The sequence below is a fragment of the Hyperolius riggenbachi genome, chromosome 5 (genome assembly GCF_040937935.1).
Source record: "Hyperolius riggenbachi isolate aHypRig1 chromosome 5, aHypRig1.pri, whole genome shotgun sequence".
Taxonomy (NCBI): Eukaryota; Metazoa; Chordata; class Amphibia; order Anura; family Hyperoliidae; genus Hyperolius; species Hyperolius riggenbachi.
In genome coordinates, this window is record NC_090650.1 from 187,765,435 (window position 1) to 187,782,734 (window position 17,300).

Here is a 17,300-nt window from a genome sequence, read left to right on the forward strand (position 1 = left end):
AATAATAAACTGCATGTATTTACAATTCCTATTTAGCAGGATTTGTTTTTGAAGAATTTATGCTATAATCTTACTAATATTATAAATGCAAAAGTTTGGATGTTTGTTAATCACGCAACAATGGCTGAATGGATTTGAATGAAATTTGGCACACACATAGCACATTACCTGGAACAACATAGGATACTTTTTATCCCCATAACCAAAAAAAGAACAGAGACAAATACAATTTTCACTGGGAAAATGTAAACCGCAGCCATTCTTACACGGTCAATGGTAGGGTTCTCAAAGTTTGCACAGTTGGTGACTGGGAATAATATTCAGAAAAGTGGGTGGAGCTTACAAAAGCCAAATCAAAATTCCCCTATTGATTTTTAAGGGGAATATTTAATTTTCTGCCACTCTTGCACTGTTAATGCACAAGCCTTAAACCTGGTACAGTTGGTCATTGGGTGACTGGAGTTCAAATTTATAAAAGGGGGTGGAGCCACAAATAGCCAATCAGATTTTTTTCAATTCAATGCAAATTGTTGATGCAAAAGACCGCAAAGCTCACAAACTAGGCCATTGAGTATTTGTTTTTGGTTGGTTTTTTTAAAGTGGGCGGGGCCAGCACCAGCCAAATACATACCCAGGCAATGGCGGGCCATCAGCTAGTACAGGATATGTAGAAAGCAGTAAAAAAAAGCCTTCACTAAATCTAAATTCTGTCAATTTCCAGAGAAAATACCACATACCAAATTAAATTGTGGACTTAAAGGGAACCAGAGACGTTGGAGGAAAGGTTTTATACATACCTGGGGCTTCCTCCAGCCCCATAAGCCTGGATGGCTCCCACGCCTACGTCCTCCGCTGCCTCTGTCCGCCTGTACCGGGTCCCGTAATTTCCGCGAGTCGGCCGGCGAACGCGGCCAATTGTCTGCATCACAGGGGCTCCCTCCATATACCTACGCGTGTGGCTGCAAACTGCGCAGCCGCATGCGTAACGGTATGGAGGGAGCCCCTGTGCATGCGGACAATTGGTCGCGTCCGCCGGAAGTGACGGGGCCCGGTACCAGCCATACAGGAAGCGGAGGATTGCGGCGTGGGAGCGATTCGTGCTTATGGGGCTGGAGGAAGCTCCAGGTATATATAAAACCTTTTCCTATTTTTCCATATCCTTCCTCTCTGGTTCCCTTGATGTTAGTGTTGGTAAGGTTTAGAACACTGTATGCAAGCAAAGCTAAAATAATAACATTTAACATTTGATAACATTCAATTCAGTTGTAAGGCCGCTTGCTGCTGATGTGTTTTTACACCTTCTATGAGACTTCCAGTCTCCTTCAGTCCACACAGTTATGCCAAGGCGGATAAGCATTGAACTGCGTCTGGCGAGGGATTCGCACGTGTTTATGGGGCTGGAGGAAGCCCCAGGTAAGTATCGATTCTCCCCCCCCCCCCCACAGTTCTGTTATGCTTTAACCACCCTGGCGTTCTGATTAAATCGCCAGGGTGGCTGCGGGAGGGTTTTTTTTAAATAAAAAAAAAACTATTTCATGCAGCCAACTAAAAGTTGGCTGCATGAAAGCCCACTAGAGGGCGCTCCGGAGGCGATCTTCCGATCGCCTCCGGCGCCCAGAATAAACAAGGAAGGCCGCAATGAGCGGCCTTCCTTGTTTTGCTTATATCGTCGCCATAGCGACGAGCGGAGTGACGTCATCGACGTCAGCCGACGTCCTGACGTCAGCCGCCTCCGATCCAGCCCTTAGCGCTGGCCGGAACTTTTTGTTCCGGCTGCGCAGGGCTCAGGCGGCTAGGGGGGCTCTCTTTCGCCGCTGCTCGCGGCGAATCGCCGCAGAGCGGCGGCGATCAGGCAGCACACGCGGCTGGCAAAGTGCCGGCTGCGTGTGCTGCTTTTTATTTCATCAAAATCGGCCCAGCAGGGCCTGAGCGGCAGCCGCTGGCGGTGTTGGACGAGCTGAGCTCGTCCAGACCGCTCAGCTGGTTAAGCAATACTTGATGCTGTTATGTGTAAAACTTGCTAAAAAAAAGTGCATTTTGAGATGATGTCCGCCTGGTGTTTAGAAGTTGCTGTGCAATAGTGCTCTATTCAATGCAATACTGGACCCTGGCTCTCTTTGATATATTTTCGATTTCCCTGCATGCCAGTTGGTTCCTACCCTGTGCAGCAGATGTGTATGAACTATTATGCATATGCCTGGTTACACTGCTAAGGTGACTGTGATTGGGTCACATATATATGCTGAAGTAGAACTCTGGGCTGTGAATCACATAGTGACTGCAAATGGGTCACCAGCAAATGAGAAATGTGCAATTGTATCTGACTTTTTATTGATGCTATGGAGAAGCCCTGAAAACATTTGAAGTACCTGAGGGCTCCTGTGCATGTCTCCATCAGTCTCTCGATTGATTTATCTCAGCTATAATCCATGCAAATAATCCGCATAGACTTAGTACGGATATCTGACTTTGTTGGGCATATTTATAGTGAGACAGGTGGTCTGATTTTGGTGAGGGAGAGGGGGGGTGTGGCCACACCCCATCTCCTTAGATACATTGCCAGTATACCCATAACATATAGCAGCATTTATCCCATAACTGGATGTGGCACAAACTTTTATTAGTTCATCTTTATAAATTTTGTGTGTACTTTTTTTTTTTTTTACACTGAAATAGAATTTTAAATGTATACTTTTTTTTTATTTTTTGCTTGTGTTTTGTTTTTGAGCCTCAGGCTTATTGGGTCATATGGATCCTTCTCTGTGTTTTTCCTGGTCCCTTTTCCCCTTGTTTTTTTTTCATACAATAACCGACTTATTGAGCTCCCTTGCAGGGAATACATTCAATAAAATATTAGTCATTTTCCTGAAAACTTTTTGAGGTTAGGAAGCAGTTGTGAAGTTGAGCTGCCCTTACCTTCAGAAGAGAACCATTTACTATTACCACATATTAGTACCAAAACCAGTACTATTACTATAGTCTCTCTGAGGCGTGTCAGTGACCCTTTGAAGAAAAACATGTGCCTACTTTAGCCATCCCCCCCCCTTCCCTCTTCATGCTTCATCCTTGTTTCTCACTCTCTATACTTGCTCATAAATTAATTTCCAAAGTACTTCAACCACACATGAAGTTATAAAGCTGCATGCATTTTGCTGTACACGCAATTTTAATATGGTTATTAATAAAAGTATAATCGCCACTTATTAAAAGCAACAAATGTATCCTGGAAATAATATAGCAAACATACAAGAGAATGACTGTACATTAATAACAGTTAACACATAATAAAATTTACATTTAAATGAATAAGTATTTACAACAGTCGCAGAGGCAAGACTGAGTATGTTAAACACAACTCTTAAATCAAGAGATTTTGATATGTGTTGTTACCATCAGTAATAAAATTAAGAAATCTCCAGCACCTCAGTTTTAGATGGTGCTATGTACAGCAGAAGTCCTTCAATTACTTGGTAATTACTTTTACATTTTGGCACACAAAATGAAGATTTGTATTAACACTGGCGTGGAATTATCAGCCTGATAGTAGGAAGTTTAGAGTGGAGGTAGGGTAAACAGGAGGGATAGTCAGTGTTAGGAAACTTTAAAAGTTAGACATGGAAGAGAAAGTTATGGTAAGTTTGTTTTTTTTTCCCTCGAATTGATGTAGCACCAGCATTTTCCGTGGCGATGTACAATTGAGTTCTAAAGCGCAGGTTGACCCGAGGCTAAGCTAGAGAGTTATGTTAATGCTGGATCCACATACCCCTGTGTGCTGTCTGTTCCTCTCCTCATTTCCCCTTGTCCTCGTTGTAAAATTTAAAGCAATGTTCCATCCTATCACCCTTCCATTCTCTCCTGCCCACTTTACTCCCCTTAACCTCCTTAGCGGTAACCCCGTGTGTGACACGGGGTAAGCCGCCGGAGGGTGCCGCTCAGGCCCTGCTGGGCCGATTTAAATATTTTTTTTTTGCTGGACGCAGCTAGCACTTTGCTAGCTGCGGCAGCACCCCGATCGCCGCCGCCGCGTGCCCTATCACCGCTATCAGGTGCGGCGCGCGCCCCCCCCCCAGACCCCGTGCGCTGCCTGGCCAATCAGTGCCAGGCAGCGCCGAGGGGTGGATCGGGTCTCCCAATGACGTCGCTGACGTTGGTGACGTCATCCCGCCCCGTCGCCGTTCTTTGAACGGGATTTCCTGATCGGAGATTGCCGAAGGCGATCGAAGAGGGTGGCGGGATGCCGCTGAGCAGCGGCTATCATGTAGCGAGCCCTGGGCTCGCTACATGATTTAAAAAAAAAAAATTTTTGTAAAAAACTGCTGCGCTGCCCCCTGGCGGTATTTTTTATACCGCCAAGGGGGTTAAAGGACTTCTGAGGCCAAAGAGACAAAAATCGATTTGTACCTGTATCATTTTTTAATCCATGGAAGAGGCCCTCCTCTCCTTCACCAATGTATCCTTTTTACTGCCCCCAGGTTTGTCTCTTTGGCCTCGGAATTCCTTTAAGAGAAGGAAATAGGAGGGTGATAGTAGGGAACTTCTCAGCAAGCTTGCCTCCTTTTTTTTTTGGGGGGGGGGGGGGATTTGACTTTAGCCGAAAGTTAGATTTTTCCAGGAGTGATTACGGGGGTTGAGGGTAATTTGGAGAAGAATGGACAACACACAGAGGTATGTGGATCCAGCATGAACATACCTTTGTGCTCAACTTAGCTTTGCCTTGGGTCAGGTATCTTTTATTAAGCATTAGGCTTCGGTTTTGTGCAGTGCTAAATTCGGTTCTTTATACTTTTAAATGCATGGATTGTAAAGAGGCATTTCTTTCTGAACAATTCTCCTGGTGTTAAAAGCTTTAATGTTCCAATACCATCATCTTGCAGAAGAAGTGTATATTGACAGCACAGTATATTCATTTGATCTCTTCCTGGTCCTATTTGTCAACACCCTGGACTTTCTTATTATATGTGCCTGCATGTTTGTAGCCAGAAACATAACCAGACTGATCAAATAAATCTTCTCGTCCTGCTTTGCCTTTTCCTTTTCCCGAAGAATCAAATCTTTCCTTGTGGGATCCGGTGAATTTAGACACATCTGTTAGGCGAGATACAGTAGGGGATGATACTGCCTTCTGTAGGTATTAAAAAAAATGTATTAATCAGATGATATAGTGTTACAGTGAAAATATCAAAAGTATGTAGACCTAAAAGTTTTTCATCCCATAGAGAGTAATGTATGAGACACAGGAAGAACATACTAACATGCAGATAGTGCCCTGGCTGGGATTCCAACAGGGGTCTCAGGGCACACAAGACAAAAGTGATAACCACTACGCCACCGTGCTGCCCATATTCACATAAAAACAAAAGTAGCATAACAATACCAATACAGAGTAAAGCACAACAGAACATGTATGTAAATATAAAAGCACATCAAACATAAAAACCATTGAAGCAATTAGTTTCATATACAGTGGGATGCGAAAGTTTGGGCAACCTTGTTAATAGTCATGATTTTCCTGTATAAGTCATTGGTTGTTACGATAAAAAATGTCAGTTAAATATATCATATAGGAGACACCGTGATATTTGAGAAGTGAAATGAAGTTTATTGGATATACAGAAAGTGTGCAATAATTGTTTAAATAAAATTAGGCAAGTGCATACATTTGGGCACTGTTGTCATTTTATTGATTCCAAATCCTTTAGAACTAAATATTGGAACTCAAATTGGCTTGGTAAGCTCAGTGACCCCTGACCTACATACACAGGTGAAGCCAATTATGAGAGTATTTAAGGGGGTCAATTGTAAGTTTCCCTCTTAATTTTCACTGAAGAGTAGCAACATGGGGGTCTCAAAACAACTTTCAAATGTCCTGAAGACAAAGATTGTTCACCATCATGGTTTAGGGGAAGGATACAGAAAGCTGTCTCAGATATTTTAGCTGTCTGTTTCCACAGGTAGGAACATATTGAGGAAATGGAAAATCACAGGCTCAATTCAAGTTACGGCTTGAAGTGGCAGACCAAGAAAAATCTCAGATAGACAGAAGCGACGAATGGCGAGAACAGTCAAAGTTAACCCACAGACCAGCACCAAAGACCTACAACATCATATTGCTGCAGATGGAGTCATTGTGCATGGTTCAACCATTCAGCGCACTTTACACAAGGAGATGCTGTATGCAAGAGTGATGCAGAGGAAGCCCTTTCTCCACCCACAGCACAAACAGAGCTGCTTCAGGTATGCTAAAGCATTTGGAAAAGTCAGCTTCATTTTGAAATAAGGTGCTGTGGCCAGATAAAACTAACATTGTGTTATTTGGGCATAACAAGGGGCGTTTTGCATGGAGGAAAAAGAACACAGCATTCCAAGAAAAACACCTGCTACCTACAGTAAAATATGGTGGTGGTTCCATCATGCTGTGGGGCTGTGTGGCCAGTGCAAGGATTGGGAATCTTGTCAAAGTTGAGGGAAGCACAGATTCCACTCAGTATCAGCAGATTCTGGAGACCAATGTCCAGGAATCAGTGACAAAGCTAAAGCTGCGCCAGGGCTGGATCTTTCAACAAGACAAAGGGCTCGATTCAGTAAACCGTGCTAAGTGTTAGCACGCCTGTGAAAAGTCCTATATCATGCCTAAAGTTAGTTTAGGCATGATAAATTCACATCTAAAGACTTTAGGCGTGATAACTAGAGTGCTAACTGGGTTAGCACCCTTTACTGAATTCACATCGCGCGCACAGTCCCGCACACAAAACTTTGCGCGCGCACCGCGAAAACAGCGCACCCGATGCGCCTATAAGGTCGCATTGGGTGCGACCTTAATGTCGCACCATGTGACGTTAAAGTTGCACGCAATGCGACCTTATAGGCGCATCAACGCACCGTTTTCGTCGCACCACGATGCGACAATTTGCGCACACCGCACTGTGGGCACGCAAAGTTTTCAGTGTGGGACTTTGCGCGCGATGTAAATTTAGCAAACAGTGCTGACCCAGTTAGCACCCTAGTTATCACGCCCAAAGTCTTTAGGCGTGCTAATTGGGTTAGCACCGTTTACTGAATCAAGCCCATAAACTGTAAACACTGCTCAAAATTAACTAAGGCATTCATGCAGAGGAACACGTACAACATTCTAGAATGGCCATCTCAGTTCCCAGACCTGAATATAATTGAAAATCTGTGGTGTGAGTTAAAGAGAGCTGTCCATGCTCGGAAGGCATCAAACCTGAATGAACTAGAAATGTTTTGTAAAGAGGAATAGTCCAAAATACCTTCAACCAGAATCCAGACTCTCATTGGAACCTACAGGAAGTGTTTAGAGGCTGTAACTTTTGCAAAAGGAGGATGTACTAAATATTGATTTCATTTATTTTTTTAAATTTATGCACCTGTCTAATTTTGTTTAAACAATTATTGCACACTTTCTGTAAATCCAATAAACTTCACTTCTCAAATATTACTGTGTGTGTCTCCTATATGATATATTTAACTGACACTTTTTATCGTTCGCATCCCACTGTGTGTGTGTATGCATATATATATATATATATATATATATATATATATATATATATATATATATATATATATATATATATATATATATATATACATATATATATACACACACACACACACACACACACTGTACATATATACACAGACACTAGGGTGTTTCATTTTGTAAGGCAAATATAAAAAATGTAAAATTTTTGGAGACTTTGCTTACATTTCGAGTCTCAATGATGTAAAGGATATATATGCCAAATTTCAAGAAGATTGGATAATGTTTAGAGGTTGCACGCTTTAATCAGTTTTGTAAAAGAAGGTAAAAAAAATATGATTTTTCAATATTACTTTTGGTGGGAAAACTAGAAATCACAAACTTGAAGTATTAAAACTAGGCACTAAGATTAATAGGTTGTACAAATCATGTGTTATATTAATCAACTTTGAACAATGTAAACCCTTCTTTTGTCTGTTTGGTGACGACTTTTCTGTGATGCTCGACTACACTCAAGAATCATGTTTGTTCTTCGTTACTGAACGATTTGAAACTTTTTCAGAGCAATTCCTCTTTCTATGGTAACATTAACCACCTTAAAGAGACTCCGTAACAAAAATTGCATCCTGTTTTTTATCATCCTACAAGTTCCAAAAGCTATTCTAATGTGTTCTGGCTTACTGCAGCACTTTGTACTATCACAGTCTCTGTAATAAATCAACTTATCTCTCTCTTGTCAGACTTGTCAGCCTGTGTCTGGAAGGCTGCCAAGTTCTTCAGTGTTGTGGTTCTGCTATGAACTCCCCCTTCCAGGCCCCTCTATGCACACTGCCTGTGTGCTATTTAGATTAGAGCAGCTTCTCTCTTCTCTCTTATCTTTTACAAGCTGGATAAATCGTCCTCTGAGCTGGCTGGGCTTTCACATAGTGAGGAATTACAGACAAGGGCAAAGCTGTTTGCAGGAAGAAAAGAGCAGCCTGAAACTTCAGTGCATGAGAGATGCAGGGGGAAAGAAACACACAAATGATCTCTTGAGATTCAAAAGGAAGGCTGTATACAGCCTGCTTGTGTATGGATGTATTTTCTATGTGTGGACATACTGTACATCAACCTACTTCCTGTTTTGGTGGCCATTTTGTTTGTTTATAAACAAACTTTTTAAAACTGTTTTTAACCACTTTTAATGCGGCGTGGAGCGGCGAAATTGTGACAGAGGGTAATAGGAGATGTCCCCTAACACACTGGTATGTTTACTTTTGTGTGATTTTAACAATACAGATTCTCTTTAAGAGCATTCACATGGCTTCTTAGAGCATTATTTTGTCACGTCCTGGATCCCAGACAATTCAAAGAATGTAAAGGGAGGGGGGACACCAAGAGCCCAATAGTGTGATATTGTATAGATGATAATTAATAATGAGTAATATAACAATTTAATACTCACAAACCAGGGTTACCATTAGGCAACCACTGTGAAGGCAGGTGGGGAGATTAACCTGACCCCACTCAGGATTAAAAGTCGCTCTCTGTAGATGGGAAGAAGATGGGTACAACCCTCCACCAAGGGTGGACTTAGCAATATGTAGAAGCTTTCCAGAGGCGCCAATAGAATAAAAGTCACTTAAACGAGCTTAAAACCGATGGGGCAGTGGTGGGCCTATCCCATCCATGCGGACAAAGCAAACAAAGGAAGGACTGTGGCATCAACAGTCAAACAACAATTTATTTATACTCCACAGTAAAAATAGGCAACGCGTTTCACGGGCTCAATCCCGCTTCATCAGGCCAATGAAAAAAGGAGCATACAGCTTAACAGCATCAAAACCACACTGAGCGCCTCTGTCAAGAGGCGCTCAGTGTGGTTTTGATGCTGTTAAGCTGTATGCTCCTTTTTAAGCTCATGCGAATTCGCATGGAAATCAATGGAAAAGCACACCGGCACTGCCATGGTTAAATTCGCATTCAGCGTCATCCATGCGAATTTTCATGCGAATTCGCATACAACTGCATGCGAAATTCGCATCCGCATGCAAATTTTTACCGCGGCGATTCGCACCGCACAAGTGGAAACGGGCCCTCAGTCATCAGTTCGTCAAAAAAAGGTAATCCTACATTCGTTTCTGACCGCTACCAAATGTGTCTCTTAGCAACAGTGAGAGCACTTGTTTTGTCATCAGCATCTGGATAAGTGCACAGAAGCTGTAGCATATCCAAATCATTCTTTGGAGCTCACTGACTTGTGCCAAGAGCGTCCATGGTAAGCAATGTCCCATGTACACTCTGGTTGTGTATGTATGTATGTATGTATGTATACATACTGTATATATGTATAGGAGCGATACAGGCCTCACTGAACTCAGCGGCAGCTTGGATCCCGAGGGGAGAGTGTCTGCCTGCAGAGTGTGCAGTATATGAGCCGCACTCTGATATCCCACGTGTCGCGGCTGAGCTTGCGGCTAGGAGAGGCTGAAAGTGTGGTGCATGTGAGAATGATCTCCCCCCCAGCACCTCCCCTTAACCATAAATGGATCCACAACAACCCAAGTAGAGTCATTCAAGTTTCTTGGGTCCACGATCTCAAACGACTTAAAATGGGACAACAACACTGCCACTATTGTCAAGAAAGCGCAACAGAGAATGTACCATCTACGGCAGCTGAAAAAGTTTGGCCTACCTCAAAATCTAATGGTGCAGTTCTACACTGCAATCATCGAATCCACCATAACATCATCTATGACTGTATGGTTCGGCTCCTGCTCAGCATTAGAAAAGGGGAGGCTGCAGCGCATCATCCGATCAGCGGAAAGGATAATTGGCTGTAGCTTACCTTCCCTGCAGGATCTTTACACTAGCAGGTGCAGAAAGAGAGCAACCAAAATTGCCTCTGACCCCTCTCACCCAGCTCACTCCACCTTCCAGTGCATGCCTTCATGAGTAAGATTCCGGTCAATCGCTACCAAAACCTCTAGACACAGGAACAGTTTTTTTCCTGAAGCGGTAGCCATACTTAATGCTGAACCACGTTAGAGCTGCTAGGACTGAAAGTAATCAGCACAGAACTAAACATGAACAATTCTCACATTGCTTACTGCCACTACACTTATAATGTCCTTAACTTGTAATATTCACACTGTCTGTCCTTGTATTGTTTTTGTTTGTGTTTGTTAAGCAACTGCCAAGACAAATTCCTTGTAGGTGCAAACTTACTTGGCGAAAATAAATTGATTCTGATTCCTTTCAATTCTCATTGAGGGATATTCAACTGTTTAGTGAAGAGGACAATTTTGCATATATTGCCTTTTCCATCCACCTTGCTTGATGCAGAGCCCCTGGGATTCTGAAACTGAAGTTGTTTTTAGACCAGCTCCCTAGGTACAGGTGTGAGTTGCAATAACCAGGGCTGTGGAGTCGGAGTCGTGGAGTCGGGCAATTTTGGGTGCCTGGAGTCGGAGTCGGGAAAAAATGCACCGACTCCTAATGAATTTGTAACTGTAATTAAAATAGAAAATATGATAAAATGTTCTATTTCTCAGATAAGTCATTAAAAATAATGTATATATACAGTATATATACAGTAATAGCTGTGCTTAGTCCACAAAAATTAAATAAACCAATCAAAATTAGTTACTTGTGCTGCTTCAATAAAGCAGTCCCCGTATTTTTAAGGTCAGATATACATATCTGATTGTGACTGTATATATGATGTGTACACAGGAATCTCTTATATTTACTAAATAACATCTATGCTGTAAGAATAAAGCCTGATGTATAGCTGTGTCACTAATAGAGATGGTCAACAAGATGGAAATAATTCTGCATTGATGCTGATTTATGCAAATGTATGCACTCCCTTTGCTGATGAAATAAAATAATTTGATATGTTATTAAAATTTGGTTTGGTGACTACAAATTAAAGGGTAACTGAGACGGATGAAAAGTAAAGTTTTATACATACCTGGGGCTTCCTCCAGCCCCCTTCAGGCTAATCAGTCCCTCACTGTCCTCCACCACCCGGATCTTCTGCTATGAGTCCTGGTAATTCAGCCAGTCAGCGCTGTCCGGCCGCATGCCGCTCCCACAGCCAGGAACATTCTGCACCTGCGCAATAGTGCTGCACAGGTGTAGTATGCACCTGGCGGCGGAGTGTGTGCATGCGCACTACGCCTGACTGGCTCAAGTACCTGGACTCATAGCAGAAGATCCAGGTGGTGGAGGAGGACAACGAGGGACTGATTATCCTGAAGGCGGCTGGAGGAAGCCCCAGGTATGTATAAAACTTTAATTTCATCTGTCTCAGGTTTACTTTGTTACACAGTAGTACTATACTCTACATATGCACTCCCCACAGAGCTGCAGGGAATCTACTGAGAATGCTGTGCACATTGAACACAGAGGTGTTGTCTGTTTACAATCTCCTCATTCCCCTGCAGAGTACCTGCACATCATTCTTACATGAACAGTAACATTGCCTAGGGCCTGATAGATGTTCTTTGTTCCGGTTGGTACCTTTTACAAGTACTCTTACCAAGGACTAGTTTTAGTCTAAAGGGAATAAATATAGTAGTCTACATATCCTTCTCACTTCAGTTGTCTTGTAAAATTCCTAAGCGTTGGCAGTTATGAGACGAATTTCATGTTACATACTTTTAATCAACAAAATTGTAATATGCAAATTAGAGGAGTCGGAGTCGTGGAGTCAGAGTCGGTGGAATCCTAAACTGAGGAGTCGGAGTCGGTGGATTTTTGGACCGACTCCACAGCCCTGGCAATAACTCTATTTGTTGTCTTCTCTTGGGTGACACACAACTTTTAGGACATTTTGAATGTAGTTACCATTTTCAGTTGTTGTGTTTCTAGAAAGCCTTGGATGGGACTTTCTTCATCTAGCCTGGTTCTATATGACTTCTTATCAAGTGAAGCCCACAGACTTTGGAACTTCTGAAAAATCTGGATGCCAGGACCACCTGATGGTATGCCACAACAGTCCTCAAACACTCCTTTCAATATAAGTTCCTGGGTATGATGACGGCAAGCCAACCACAACAATGTTCGTTCAAATATCCTTTCAGTTCTGGTACATGCCTCTTGGATTAGTCCTGTATTAAAGAGAATCTGTACTCTAAAATTCCTACAATAAAAAGCATACCATTTTATTCATTATGTTCTCCCGGGCCCCTCTGTGCTGTTTCTGCCACTCCCTGCTGCAATCCTGGCTTGTAATTGCCAGTTTTAGGCAGTGTTTACAAACAAAAGACATGGCTGTTACCAGAATGTGATAGGCTCAGAGGAGCTCAGACTGTGACTCACACAGAGCCTGCAGGGGGCGTGGAGAGGGTGTGTATAGCTTATATCCTATCACAAGCAGAGCTGCACATTTCAGCCTGAGTCCGACAGCCGTCAGAGGAAAGAAGATTAGATTATATAACAGAGATAATACAGCCACTGTGCAACTAGGAAAGGCTGCAGTAAGCCAGACCACATTTGAACAGGTATAGGAACTTATATTATAGAAGAAATCAGGCTGAACATTTAGAGTCTCATTAAATGCTGTAGTATCAAAAAATATACTGATATTGCCACGTAGCCCAAAATGGTCCACTTCCTGAATAACTACTTAAAGAGGAACTTCAGCCTAAACAAACATACTTTCATTAGGTTACATTAGTTATGTTAATTAACAGATAGTAATATAATCTCTTACCCACCCTGTTTTAAAAGAACTGGCAAATGTTTGATTTCATGAGGGCAGCCATCTTTTTGGTTGAAAGGAGAGGATAGGGAGCATGAGACAGTTTTAACTGTTGTACTTTGTCCTGATCACTCCTCCCAGTTGCTAGGCATCAAGAACAACAACATCCGAAATCTCATCATATTTTGCACAGCATCAGGGGAAAAATGCCCAGGCAGTTTTCTTTGATGGGGCGGAGATTAGCTTCTGTGCAGCTAAAAATGAGGCTTTGGTAAGAAAAACAAAGTTCTGATGCTGTGAAACTGTTAAAGAAACACCACGCCTTTTCAGTGCTGCTGAGTAGATTTTTAGTGTGGAGGTTCGCTTTAAGCCATCTGCTCATCAGTGCCTTTCAGGGCAACAGGTACACCAAGCAAATGCTCAAAATATTTGCCAGTCACTAGAACTGCAACTCTATCTTCCAAATTTTTGACATTCTCATGGGCAACTGAGGGCAACAGTTTACTATCCCAATGCCAGACCAAATGAGGATTTTAAAAAAATAACTCTTTGATTTTCTTTGCCATTTTACTTTTATTGATCGCCTGAGCTCAGTAAACGTTAGCTGGGGATACAGACATGTTTAACCACTTCACCTCCAAGAGTTTTTCCCCTTAAAAAAAAACAGCCTTTTCACCTGTCAGTCACTAGAACTGCAACTCATTGCCATTTTGGGCCATGTCCTCGCTCCCGCGGACACCAACAGGAGTATACTGCGCAGGTGAAGACTGTATTGGGCCCGCGCAATACACTCCTGGTGACGTCAGCGGGAGCGAGGGTGCAGACACAGTGGTTTTCCGACTTTAAAGTCGGACATACCAGAAGTAATCCGGGGGCAGGGACCAGAGCATCGGTGAGTTGCTGCACAGGCACAGGACGTCTGCAGGGGACCATTAGAAGCTCCAGGTAAGTTCAACTCCCTACCATCCTACAGTACTCCTTTAAGATTAAGTTAAGACTATGATTTAATTGTATAAAGAAGAAAAGAGGACGGTTTCCAGCATTTCAATGCGAAGAATCGTTTTTTAAGTACGGTAAGGATTACAACAGATGAAAAAGAGCCGCTTTGTCAACAGCTGTTTTGTTTGTTACCACGCCGCCTCAGGACACCAAGGCTTGGTTAGATTCATTTATCATACATGTAAGTCTTGTGGGGGTTATAGGGGTGAACAAACGCTCGAATAGACAAAGACGCCATCAGGCTGCAGTTCAATGTGAGAAGAAAAGCCGAGCAGAGCACCACACTCGCACCCCTTTTAGCTAATGGATCTATGCTGACCTTGTGCATTCGGGCAGTGCTGAAGAGTCGGGAGATGTGACAGCATTCTCGCGGAGACGGAACTTCCGCTTCTGATGTCACACGCTACCACAGCGTCTTCCTGCCTCACGGCCACTGCTTGAAGACGAGACATGGCACGCAACGCCTATGTCTAGGCAATCTTTATTGGGAGTCATCCAGGAAGTCCAGTTTATACCGCTTCCATGCCAGGCTCCGACCAATAACATATTTAATTGTATAACCACTGTTTCTGAGAACTACTTTACATCTGTGTTGCATGGAGTCAACCAACTGTACTCATACTGTGCTGCGTGATCTGTTTTTTCTTGTATTTCTGTATTGTCATGTTGCTGTATGTCACCCCTACATATTGTCTGTAACCTAAACTAAATGTCCAGCGCTGCGTAATATGTTGGCGCTTTATAAATACAATAAATAAAAAAAAATAATAAAATAAACTTCTGGCACCTGTAAGCAGATATTTCAGCCCAGGATGATTGGACTACATTCTATGGTTCTTATTTCTTGGTTTTGCCTTAGAAACCATATTTTTGATGTCACCCCACAAGTTATCTATTGGATTAAGGTCCCCGGGGATTGGGCTGGCTACTCCATAACGTCAATCTTGTTGGTCTGGAACCAAGATGTTGCATGTTTACTGGTGTGTTTGGGGTTGTTTTTCTGTTGGACCACCCATTTCAAGGGCAGCATGACCTCTTCAAGTATTCTGATGTATTCAAACTGATCATGATCCCAGGTATGCGTTAAATAGGTCCAATACCGTAGTATGACACCATATAGTATTCCCATATTATGATGTTTGCACCATCCTTCACTCTTCACAGTGTACTATGGCTTGAATTCAGATTTTAGGATTCATCTGACAAACTGTCTCCGGCCACTAGACACAAAAAGAACAATCTTACTTTCATCAGTCCACAAAATGTTGCACCATTTCTCTTTAGGTCAGTCCATGTGCTCTTTGGCAAAGTGTAACATCTTCAGCACGTCTTTTTTTTCAACAGTGGGAAGTACTCACAGGTAACTTTAGACCTTCTTTGATCTTCGTGGAGCTGATTGTCGGCCGAGTCCTTGCCATTTTGGCTATTCTTCTATCCATTAGAATTGTAATTTTTCGCTTTCTTCCACTTCCTTCAGGTTTTAGTTGCCATTTTAAAGCATTTGCAATAATTTTATCTGAGCAGCCTATCATTTTCTGCACTTTTTATGTTTTCCTCTTCAATCAAACTTTTTAATAAGGTATGCTGTTCTTTTGAACAATGACTGGAACTACCCATTTTTCTCCAGAATTTCAGAGAGAAATGCACTATAACCAGCATGTACAACATTTGCTGCCTTCCTTAAAGGAGTTATCAGGCAAATTAAAGAAAATAAGTGCTACTTACCCGGGGCGTCCTCCAGCCCCAAGTTCCCAGCATGTCCCTCGCCGCAGCTCTCCCTTCAGCCGTTCACCGCAGCTCCGTCCCGGCGATGACGTCAGGGTGACCCCCAGGTCGGCCTGTACTGCGCCTGCGGCGCTGTCAATCACCGCCACGTGGGCCGGAACGGGCTGCGCAGGCGCAGAACGCCTGCGCAGTCCGCTGCGGCCCACGTGGCGGTGATTGACAGTGCCGCTCGCGCAGGCGCAGTACAGGCCGACCTGGTGGTCCCCTGTTGTCATTGCCGGGGACCGGGATGGAGCTGCAGCGAGGGACATGCTGGGAGCTTTGGGCTGAAGGAAGCCTCGGGTAAGTAGCACTTATTTTCTTTTATTTGCCTGATAACTCCTTTAAATAAGGTAAATAATTGCCACCTGTTTCTCAAGAATGGATGACCTCACTAATTGAACTCCACACTTATTTTGAACACGCCTCTTTCAATTAGTGGTTCAATTACACAGAATCAGCAGCATGCATGCCCTAACTGTTGGATTCCTATTACTCTACTACACATGCTAGTAAATTATTTGCCATGTAGTAACAACATTTCTACCAAAAACAGTGATTGATCAGGTTAGTGATGTCTGACTGCCATTATTTTGAACACAAATATATAAACATGCACACACACGTGTGAAAAAATTGTACCACTTTTAGACCCTAAAATCCCGAAGTAATCATACCACCAGGGTGGTAAAATGTAGTGTTGAGTCATAGGGAGTCCACTCTGCTGACGTAAAGGAGAGAAGAATAGTGGGGCAGTGAGAATGTCAGTTCTTGATTCAATAGTGACAGTAGGGATGGGACACTGTCTAATAGTATGGAGGCACCAAATAAATACTGGACCTCACTAAACTTACTTGCCTTAAATAGGAAAAGAAGCTTGGAACAGAGGCGCCATAGTAGGTTAAAAACTTCTAAAAACAGTTTAAAGAGTAACTGTCAGGCTGCAGAAGGTAATTTAAACCTCTATTCTCCTGTGTTAAACAGTTTAGAAGGAAGCTCAAAAGCCATTAGTGAAGATAAACATTTCAGTTACCTTTGATGTGTGCTTATCTTAAAGTCTGTTATAGACCCATAAAGACGCAAGCCGCAGCTAAACTGCAAAGCATTCTGGGGCCCTCCCCTCGGCTGCTAATGAGACGGTACAGGAGCTTCTATTCAGTCCAGCGCGAAACACTGATAAATCTCGGGGCAGAGTTTCACTGCAGGAGTCAGCTATTGTTCCTAGCCACATGGCTCATTAATATTCACTGCACACCGTGTTGTTCAAGAACGAGCTTATCTGTGATCAGAAGCAGGCAGGACATGACGACACATTTGGCTTCACAAACATGGAGCCTGCCATGAGCT

General features: G+C 42.9%; 1 protein-coding gene across 4 annotated transcripts in view; it reads right to left on the reverse strand.

Annotated features, from left to right (window-relative positions):
• Nucleotides 1-3,203: 3,203 nt before the first annotated feature.
• Nucleotides 3,204-17,300, reverse strand: part of TPPP (tubulin polymerization promoting protein) — a 439,620-nt gene continuing 425,523 nt past the window's right edge. For all 4 annotated transcript variants that reach the window (XM_068236501.1, XM_068236502.1, XM_068236500.1 and 1 more), the window contains one exon: nucleotides 3,204-5,122. In XM_068236501.1, the coding sequence (XP_068092602.1) occupies nucleotides 4,925-5,122 (198 nt within the window). In that variant the 3' untranslated portion in view covers nucleotides 3,204-4,924. The remainder of the gene's footprint in view (nucleotides 5,123-17,300) is intronic.